Here is a 9,874-nt window from a genome sequence, read left to right as displayed (position 1 = left end):
TCGCAGGACGTCCGCGCGCGCCGAGCGCTCTCTCGCGGGCCGTCTGCTAGAGGGGCCCAATACAAGCCTCTCCGGGCGAACTTTGCTGCAGCAAAGGACCTCGCTGTTGTTCGCAATAGTTATCGCCCCAGGGACGATCGGTTTGCGTTATCCGGGCGAAGAATGGGCTCGCTTTCTTTATTCGCTCTTTGGACGCCCGGCGACCTCGTCCGACGCGCGAGCCGCCGCGGTGATGCGGCCTCACGTGGAACGCAGCCCCGCCTCGGAGTGACGCGCCGTGACGTCATGCCCCCGGCGCGCCTCCATTGGCTGCGCGCAGCCGCGAGTGACGGCTCGGGCCGGTTATCGCTCCTCCCCGCGTCGCACGCCCAGCGACCCACTGCAGCAGCGGCGATTATTTGGCCCTACTACGCCACAGTCGAAATCCGCATTGATTTTGGCGCAGGTTTTTGTTTGCTTGGCCCGGCGAGTTGCTCTTCATCCTCCGCCATCATCTGGTCGTCCCGGGATCCGCGGAATCAATAGAGGTTGCGGCTCTCGCCTCCCGCCGCGGCCCGCTCTTCCGGCGGTTCTCTGCCGTGTGTCTATCGCCGTGGCGTCGAGGAAAACCCGGAAGGAGCGTGCGTATTTTCTGTGATAACACTCCCGACCACTGGAGCCGCCCGCCGAGTGTTGTGCCCGGAAAGGATGCCGCCGCCGCCGCGCGTGGTGTCGCCCGTAGGATTCTGCTAGAGCATGGTGAGTGGTGTTGCTGCTCCTGCGGCCGCGGCCGCCGCGCGCCTACCGCGCAGTGCCCCGCGGTCCCCCTGGAAGGCTGACCCCACGCGCTGGGCCCAAGCCAGGTCAGCGGCGCCGCGCTGGCTCGCGTTCTCCCGCTGCTCGCCAGCCGCGGGCGTGACCGGCGGCGACGGGGAGCTAAGCCTAGGGACTCGGGCGCCGCGATCGCGAGGCTTAAGCCGCGTGCCCTTGGGCCTCCTCGCGGCGCCGGTTTCGGATGGCCCGTTATGGGCCTCCGTGAAAGCTGAGCACGCGGCGCGCGCGATGTGCGGCGCCGGGGGCCGTCGGGTCCGAGCAGTGTCGAGTTTCGAAAAGCGCCGGGGGTTTGCCCCGCGACCGCAGCGACGTCGGCGGCGCGGGCTTTTTCGTCTGCTGCGTGCCGCGTGCGCGTGCATGTGTTCGGCGGCGGCGGCAGTTATGTCAGCCGAGCCTTGAACGGGGCCGACCTTGCACGCCTTGGAAGCGCCAAGGCGAGCCTCGTCATGGGCGACCGTGTCCCGAGGGCGCGCTCCCAAAAGGGAACGGGCTCGATCAAGGCCGGCCAGTTTGCCGCACTGTCCTTGTGTAATGTGGCATCCTTGGAGGCGCAGTTTCGCCGAGGCCCTCGCGCGCTGCTGCCGCCGCCGCTTCCGCTGCGGAGGAGCTCCCATGCGGACCGCCTCGGGGACTCCAAGCCATGAGGTAAGCGCGCGGGGTTTATTTCCAGTCCGGCCCGAATTAGCGGCGCTTCCCGGCCCCCTCGAAATAGGCGCGCGCGCGTCGCGCGGGTCCGGTGCGCCGCCGCGAGAGCAACCTTGAAACGACGCGCGCCGGTGGTGCGAACCCGCGGCTGGCCCCCCGCCGCCCTTGACATTCGGCCGGACACCCACCGCTGGGACCCCGGGGAGCGACCCGCGGCCGGCCAGCGCCGGGGGGGTCCTTGGGGCGCGTTATCGTGTCGGCCTTGGCGGCGGCCGTAATCTTCGCCGGTGTTGTGGTCGCAGGCGTCGCAGCGGAGCCGCTGCCTCGTCGTGGTACTGCCTGCCCAGCGGCCTGCAGCCGATGGTGGCGTGCGGAATACCGGCCAGCTGTAGCCTTTCCCAGCTCTCACGGGACTGCATGCCTCTGGTGGGTACTGGCGCCCAAGGCCTGCGGCTGCGGCAGCAGAAGCGCGCGCTCGCTTCCGGTGCTCTGCGGCCCAAGGTTGGCCGCCCGTGACGCCGCCGTTACGTCAGGGCCGCTTACCTTGGCCGCGGCGCCTAACGTGTTTTTCTTCCGCGTCTTCTCCTCGCAGGATGAATTCCATCCATTCATTGAGGCCCTCCTGCCTCATGTGAAAGCCTTTTCCTACACCTGGTTCAACCTCCAGGCGGCCAAGCGCAAGTACTTCAAGAAGCACGAGAAACGCATGAGCCTCGACGAAGAGCGCCGCTGCAAGGAAGAGCTTCAGGTGCGGACTCGGGGGGAGGCCTTGACACACAGCCGCCGGGCAGCCGCCGCCAAGGACCCCCTCCTCACACGCGCGCGCGCGCGCAATCTCAGTCGCCACCAACGTGCTGCCGCATTTCGTGCCCGCCTTGCCGTATTTGCAAACCGAGCTCGTTATCCGCGGCCACTTGGAGCGCGGTCCCGTAGCCCGCTAGCCGCCGTGGCCAAACTGTGCCACCGGAAGAGCTCCAGCGAAGGCCAAGGCGGCCGCGCGTTAGCCTCGGCGCGGGTCATGTTCTGCCAAATGGCAAAAATGCGCGCTCCGGCCGTGAAGTCGCCGCACCTTCGCCTTGAGCCGACGCTTGGCGCGCACGAGGGCGGGCGCGCGCGAGTTTTGAACCCTGGTCGGTCACTGTCCCCGACGCCGCTGGTGTGCGGCCAAGTGGGCCTTGTCGACGGCCACTTGCATGTTTGCACACAGCCAAAGCTTGCCAAGAGGAAAGTGGGGGAGGATTCCCGCCAGAAATAGGCGCGCGCGCGCGCACGCCCTGTGAGTGCCGGCCGGCCGTCGGTGTTGTGTACTCTCATAAGGCCGTAGCTCGGGGCGCCGCGAACGCTCGCTGCTTTTATAAGCAGGGGCAGGAGACCGTAGGCAACCTTGGCGGAGGGAGCTGTCATGCGCATCAATTAAAAATCAGCATTAAAAAATAACAGTTAACATTTCCAATTGATAATTGATAACCTGATTGTTAATTGGGAGCACGTCAACAACCTTTATTAATCTAATTCTGAGATTTGCTGCTGGGAGGTGGAAACCTTTGGTTCGTTTTCAGTAGGTTCTTTTCTTTTTGCAACAAGCGGTGATACTGAAGGAAATATATGCGGGTGCAAATCAAGCCCGAGATGTACGTATAGAATATGTTCATTTTTTTTCACTTTTTTCTGTTTTCGCGAATTGTTTGCTGCAGCTCCAGACAGTGATCCGACACTGTTTTTCAATACAGTGACAAATACAAGTTCCTAACAGCATTGTCGATGGCCGGTGTTTTCTGTCTAGAATGCAGAAGTATCAGAGTTTAGCGAGATTTAATGCAATTGCATGTGTCAAAAGCTCAGATAAATGGTGAGCAAGTATAAAATTAAACGGCATGATCATGTATCCCTAGCAGTAACGTCTGATAGCCAGAAAGTTTGCGACCGTATCACAGAATAAGGTTTTTGGCATAAGCAGTGCTACAACAGTGCGGATGATAACACAAAGCCGTCATAGTTATGTAATGTGATTGCCGCAGCCCTTGTTGTGCATTCACGTCACTAAAGTTCACTCACCCACGTTGTTGTCCTTAGTAAAGAAGATCTGTGCTTTGGAACTAGTTAGTCGAAACTAGTTTAGTTTTAAATTAGACATCATCCTAACAATTTCGGTAAAAATTTTCACCCTTTGAGCCAGACATGGGTGAACAGGGTTCTCTGTGCTGCATTGATTTTGTAGCGGCGGAACTAAGAAATGGAACATTTTTTCTTCATCATGGGCTCTGTTCCGCATCTCACATCAACATTTCAGTGCTGTGTTCAATTTGTCAAAACGACTCTGTGTGCCCCAGGAAATGGTTACAAATTATTTTGGACCATTTGGGAAAGTCACTAACAAGCATCTTTCTTTCACATTATAGAAAACGCTACCGCTGTGGTGACCTTGAATTGCATGTGCAACATCTGACATTCTCGGTGGCTATGTTAAGATATGGGGTGTCTTTTTTGTGATCGGTTTCTTTATTTAAAATTGACAAAAATCAAATTTCACATTGCTTTTCATTATTTTAATTTCCAAAGGGCATTAGAAGATTGCGATTTTCCGACAAATTATTTTTTAATATTTGCAGCATGGTTATTTAATTCTTCCCCACCATTTAACTTGCAAAAAAACGAATTAAATGTAGAGGCCAATAGGTAAGGAGTGTCTTTTCAACCGCATGGCAGCTTTGTTTTGTTTTGTGCTTCCAGCTGAGCTGACTCCTCTAGGGCAGCCGCAGCTGCATGAAATAGGTGACCAGTAACGACGTCGAGGATTTTTTTGCGATGTAATTTATATATGCTGCTAACTGGGGATGTGCATGTGGCAGTCTTTTCCTTTTCTGTTACTGTGTTTAAAACTCCGACCCCAGCTTCATATAACTGCTGGAATAATTGTATCGAATTTTTTAGCTGCATTGCCTCCCCCAAGGACGGCTGTGATTTTTTTTATCTCCAGCTATGTATTAGACGACTCGGTGCGTAACAGACGATGTCAGCCTCGGGGCAGACGACTGCATGTCTATCAGATGATCCTTGCTGTGCAGCAGACGACTTCATGCCTATCAGACGATTTTGGCTACGGTGCAGACGACTGCACGCCTAGCAAACTATGTAGCAGACGATGTTGGCTCCCTGTGGCAGACTGCATGCCTATATTAGATGATCCTTGCTGTGCAGCAGACGACTTCATGCCTATCGGACGATTCTGACTACGCTGCAGACGACTGCACGCCTAGCAAACTATGTAGCAGACGATGTTGGCTCCCTGTGGCAGACTGCATGCCTATATTAGATGATCCTTGCTGTGCAGCAGACGACTTCATGCCTATCAGACGATTCTGACTACACTGCAGACGACTGCACGCCTAGCAAACTATGTAGCAGACGATGTTGGCTCCCTGTGGCAGACTGCATGCCTATCAGACGATCCTGACTACGCGGCAGATGTTCTCGATGTAACAGACTACTGTGGCAGGACTGCGTGTCTGTCAGAGGCGGGATACTCTCAGGCTCTGTCTTCTGACTGCGTTCCTCCCTCGTGGTGTCAGGGCGAGCGGCCAGAGGTGAAGCAGAAATGGGCCTCGCGGCTGCTCGGCAAGCTGCGCAAGGACATCACGCAGGAGTGCCGCGAGGACTTTGTGCTGGGCATCACGGGCAAGCGGCGCGCCGCCTGCGTGCTCTCCAACCCCGACCAGAAGGGCAAGATGCGCCGCATCGACTGCCTCCGGCAGGCCGACAAGGCAAGCCCCCCCACCAACACTTTCGGTACTATGCTCGGTTACAACTAAAGAACGGCACCACCTCATGTAGTGTATCACTCCGCCAAAACGCCGGACCCGTGACATCAGTGCGCGCGCGTTTTGAAAGGGGTGTGCTATGAATGCGTGATATCGTCTGCCTTGTCTCGCGCAGTTTGTTTGTCATCACTGGATTCGTTTATAAGCATATTAAGTCCAAAAAATCACGGGAACGGCTCACACCATGTTCAAAATATTCCCAGTAACGCCCTACTTGCGCCGCGTGGAGAAACATCCGGCTACGGTAATAAGGCACAGCGGCAACTTCCGGTGCTGTTCTTAAGCTGTCACCGAGTATAGAGGGAGATCTGGCGCCAGTGCGTAGGCTAGGAGTCGTGCTTCACGTTGCTGGCCGTCTTGTAACGGGTGGGAACCTTCCACTTGTCCTCGGCACGGCTTGTGGACTGGCTGAAAAGGTGCCTCTGGCTTCAGTTTAAAAGCAACAATATTAGTGAAAGTGATCATTCGTTTTATTGATAGAAAAGCAGAGCCCCGAAAGATTTATTTGTCAGGGGTATTTAACAGTTTTATGCAAGATGAACAATAACAAAAAAAATCTTGCCATTATTTGTTGATTTTGGCTGGAAGAGCAAAAAGAAGCTGTGTGGTCATCCAAGTCAAGTGGCTGAGGAAGTCGCTCGCAGCTACGGTAGCGTCCATGATGGCACACTGTTGCAGCTACAGATTTTCATCTGGTATTATACTGGTGTGAAACCCTATGCATTGAACAGGAGCATACATTTGTACTTAATGTGAACTCAGAGGGTACATTTGTAAGCTGACTGCGATAAATGGGCTAAGAGGGGCATAGTTGAACTGGATCCCATGGAGGAAGTGAAGAAACGCGAGGTGGGGAGCGGAGCCTTTTTTCCCTTTATGTAGGCTGTGGTGCCTCCTTTCCGAGTCATTAGAATATAAGGATAGCGTGCCGAGAAAGTAGCCTGAACTGAGCTGGCTATAAAAATGTTGGGAACCTGATAAAATCATCAGCACCGTAAGTGCGCATAGTACATAATCATGATACGCATGTTGGAACAATGCACATATGTGAGCCTATGAAAATATATTTGGAAGCCTTTTATTGGCTCATATTTAAGGATTCTCGCGCAGGGGAAGAAAAGGATGAGCAATCTTATTTAATAAGCCAAGCCTAGTGACTATGCTGCGATGTCTCAGGTTGTCATAATGTTTTCAGTTTTGGTGAAGACGTGTCTGATAACTTTGTGAGCAGCGTGCAGCAACACTTTTTTCTTTTTTTTTTTTCTGTCGGCAACTTTCATTTTCACTTTATTTCCAGTTCCAACATGATAGTTAAAAAGAAACTCCTTGTATCCGTAGCCAAAGGCCAGTATAGGGTCCAATGTTGCGATAGAAGGCATTGTAACAGGATATAGAATTTATTTATTTATTTGCAAATACTGCACCCCCACTTGGGGCTATGGCAGGAGTGAGCATACAAAAAAAAAATAAGTTCGAACAGCAATTAAACAGAGCGGCAGAACAATATAACAAAAGCACAATCACGACGAGTCAGAAGTGGCAACAATAAATTTCTCGACCGGAAGGGAACGGGTGTCACCAGACAATCGGTTCCAGTATTCGGCGGTTAAAGGGGAAAAAACTAAATTTCAATGTGTTAGTTCTGCAGTGGTAAGGTGTGATGTTAAAGGAGCCATGAAGAGAAAACACAAGTTTGGCTCATTCGAAAGATTGCCTCGTTAGAACCATAACGACACCACTTATAACGCAAACTTCGCTCAAATAAGCTACATAATTAGGAAAAAAGGAAATGACCATGCGACCCACCAGCTCATTTTCCGCAACAGAACCTATGATGTCACTTGGGAATGCTCTGCGATTGGCGGAGGCCGGCAAAAGCAAACGCATGTTAGGCAGGGCTTACAGTTTGCGTAGCGAGCTAAATGCCCGTGAAACATACTGCACATTCTTTTTATGACAAAGAACGGTGGAGTAAACGGTTGAAGTTCCGAACGAACACGCAAGCGTGTATGCCAATGCGTACGAAACTACCACCAAGCCGAACTCGACATCTCGCCGTCGCCACCGTCGCGCAGACGAATTTTCGGGTTCAAGGCTCTTCGGGGCCAACGAACCGTCCCAGCACGCACAGCCGCGACCTTGCTTGGTATCGTAATCCCTTCACAGGAGGTTGGCCGTCATATCGCCAACCAGCAAAGGTAAAAATAGAAACAAGGGGAGTAAGGAACACAGAGCAGCAACGAGATAGTGCCACGTCGCACAGGTTTCGGTATGGAGGTCGTGTTGGCTTGCTGCTGTCGTTACGAGCTCGTTTACAGTTTACAACCACTGAAAACTTCAGTTTGCTCGAGTACTTTACAATGAAATTTCGTTGCTGTGTTTTGAAATGCCCATGTAGTACGGGCAAATCGTCGAGGGAGTGCGACATCCCCGCCGGTGAGATCTCCTTTCATGTGCTGCAAAACGACGAACCTCGGCGAAGCAAATGGCTACGTTTTGTGAACTTTGCAAACGGAGGAGAAAGAGAGCTAAAGGAAGTACGAGTGTGCTCGCTTCATTTCCGAGGAAGTGGTTACGGCAGGGACCCGGACATGCTGGCGCTCGTCGCCGACTTCGTCAAATCGCCTTTCAAAGCGCTCTGACCTTGGGGAAAAAAATTGCCATACACACCGCGCATTGACGCTCGAATCTTTCCCGTTGGAGCAGAGAGCTCGAGCGAACGGCTTTCCATACACGACACCGGCCAACTGACATAAGCGATACTGCTACTGAAATTGAAAATACGGCACATACGTACCAGTCTGTATTCGTCCGTCGCGACGGGGCTGACGAGGCAGCGGTGCCGACGGCTGGGCGTTTGTCTGTTGTGGCTATCGCGGAATGGTCGCTTTCCCGTCCACCGCGTATCCCACAACTCTTGCCGCTCGTGCACTTAGAAGCATTGAGCGTTCAAGTGGTGTGAGGTTGTTAAATGTAAGCCCGAGCTCCTCGGCGAGAGTTTTGTTCTCCAGATCAGGCGATTCCATGACCAGGGCTGCGGGTGCACTAGGTTTTACTAGTATTTTTAAAATAGCCGCCGTCTCGGTCGACTCCCGCGTGTGGGTGCTATATGGAGTCGACATACTAAGTATCTGTTTCATGGACCGGGTCGTATGACGCCATTGTTCACGTGATGAAATGTGCAATTTTAGTGCGAGATTTAAAATTTTAACTTAAATTGCCTTATTTCTCAGTGAATAAAGCACCATTTTCTTCCGGGAAAGCGCTTGGGGTACTATGAAACACCTAATCTTTCGAATAAAACAAACTTTTGTTTTCTCTTCATGGCTCCTTTAAGATGGTGATTGCTTCTAGTAGTGGACGGCGAGGCAAATGAAATGTAGGTAACGTCAGACATGCGATAAGCTGAGTGGATAAAACATTGAAGCAGTTTCATAGAATTATTGAGACTGCGCGTGCGTAGTGGGGTATGTTCTAGGGATGAAAGGGCAAGGGAAGGCTTGAAGTAACGGTGATAACGATTACAAATGAATCTGATGGCTTTTTTTTTTTAATGGCCTCAATTTTATCGATATTGCCCTGCTTGTGAGGGTTCCGTACGGGGCATGCGTAGTCAAGCTCGGGCTGAATCAATAGTTTATACATTAGTAATTTAGTGCTTTTTGGGGATTGGGACAGCGTTCGTCTTAAATAACCTAATTTTTTTAAAGATTGCATGCAGATAAAGTTAATGTGTGGAGACCAAGATAGGTTGCTAGAAAGGATAACGCCAAGATATTTGTATTCTGTTACTTTTTTTAGGGTGGATCCTTTAAAGGAATACGTGAAGCAGAAAGGGGACTCGCTATCAGTGAAAGACATAAGCACAGATTTATTGAAGTTAATACTCATTTGCCAGGTTACACACCATTCAGAAAATTTTTTAAATGAATAATTAGACGATGATGAGATTCAGGAGAGTCAATGGGTTCGTACTAGACACATTCATCAGCATACAGGCGAACTTTAAAACTGACGTTACTAGGCAAATCGTTAATATATAGAAGAAACAGTAGCGGTCTGAGTACGAAACCTTGCGGAACGCCCGAACAAACACTAACATTGGAGTCAGCTGAGTTATATGAAACGTATTGGGAGCGGTCAGAAAGAAAATTAGAAATCCAAGTAACTAGTTGTGGGTTGTTCAATATGGTGTTTAATTGACATAGTAGTTTAGAGTGAAGTACAGTGTCGAATGCTTTCGAAAAGTCAATGAATAGTGCGTCAACTTGATTCCCAATGTCCATGTTTACTAGCAATGTCGTGCACAAATTCGGTTAACTGGGTCACGGTACTATAACTATACACAGGCAAGTACTGTCGTTGTTCCCAGTGTCACACAAAATAGACCACAAATTTCAACCTTCGTGTGAAGTTTGAGCGCGAACAGAACGGCGGTTCGCTCAAGAAAATTTTTTAAAGTGTTCCAATTATCGTCACACCACCCTGTATAGCTTAGTTTAGCACATTTGGTAAAGCTGGAAGTAAGTCTGGAATATATTTGCCAAGTAATTTTTTTAACAAAAGAACCTTCAACTGCTGCACTTGTGTTGCTGTGT

General features: G+C 51.5%; 1 protein-coding gene across 7 annotated transcripts in view; it reads left to right on the top strand.

The window, feature by feature from the left end:
* Positions 1 to 311: 311 nt before the first annotated feature.
* Nfi (Nuclear factor I) overlaps positions 312 to 9,874 on the top strand; it is a 56,059-nt gene continuing 46,496 nt past the window's right edge. The window contains exons 1-4 of one of the 7 annotated variants that reach the window (XM_077693268.1): positions 312 to 738; positions 1,761 to 1,884; positions 2,051 to 2,206; positions 5,028 to 5,219. In XM_077693268.1, coding sequence (XP_077549394.1) covers positions 1,819 to 1,884; positions 2,051 to 2,206; positions 5,028 to 5,219 — 414 coding nt within the window. In that variant the 5' untranslated portion in view covers positions 312 to 738; positions 1,761 to 1,818. Of the gene's footprint in view, positions 739 to 812; positions 1,459 to 1,760; positions 1,885 to 2,050; positions 2,207 to 5,027; positions 5,220 to 9,874 lie in introns of those variants that run through there. The other 6 variants (XM_077693271.1, XM_077693270.1, XM_077693265.1 and 3 more) reach the window with 6 other exon arrangements.

This window comes from Haemaphysalis longicornis, unplaced genomic scaffold (genome assembly GCF_048455015.1).
Source record: "Haemaphysalis longicornis isolate Haplotype H1 unplaced genomic scaffold, Haemaphysalis longicornis Haplotype H1 scaffold_12, whole genome shotgun sequence".
Classification (NCBI taxonomy): domain Eukaryota; kingdom Metazoa; phylum Arthropoda; class Arachnida; order Ixodida; family Ixodidae; genus Haemaphysalis; species Haemaphysalis longicornis.
Note: the sequence above shows the minus strand (reverse complement) of the source record. Positions and strands in the feature narration are given on the sequence as shown.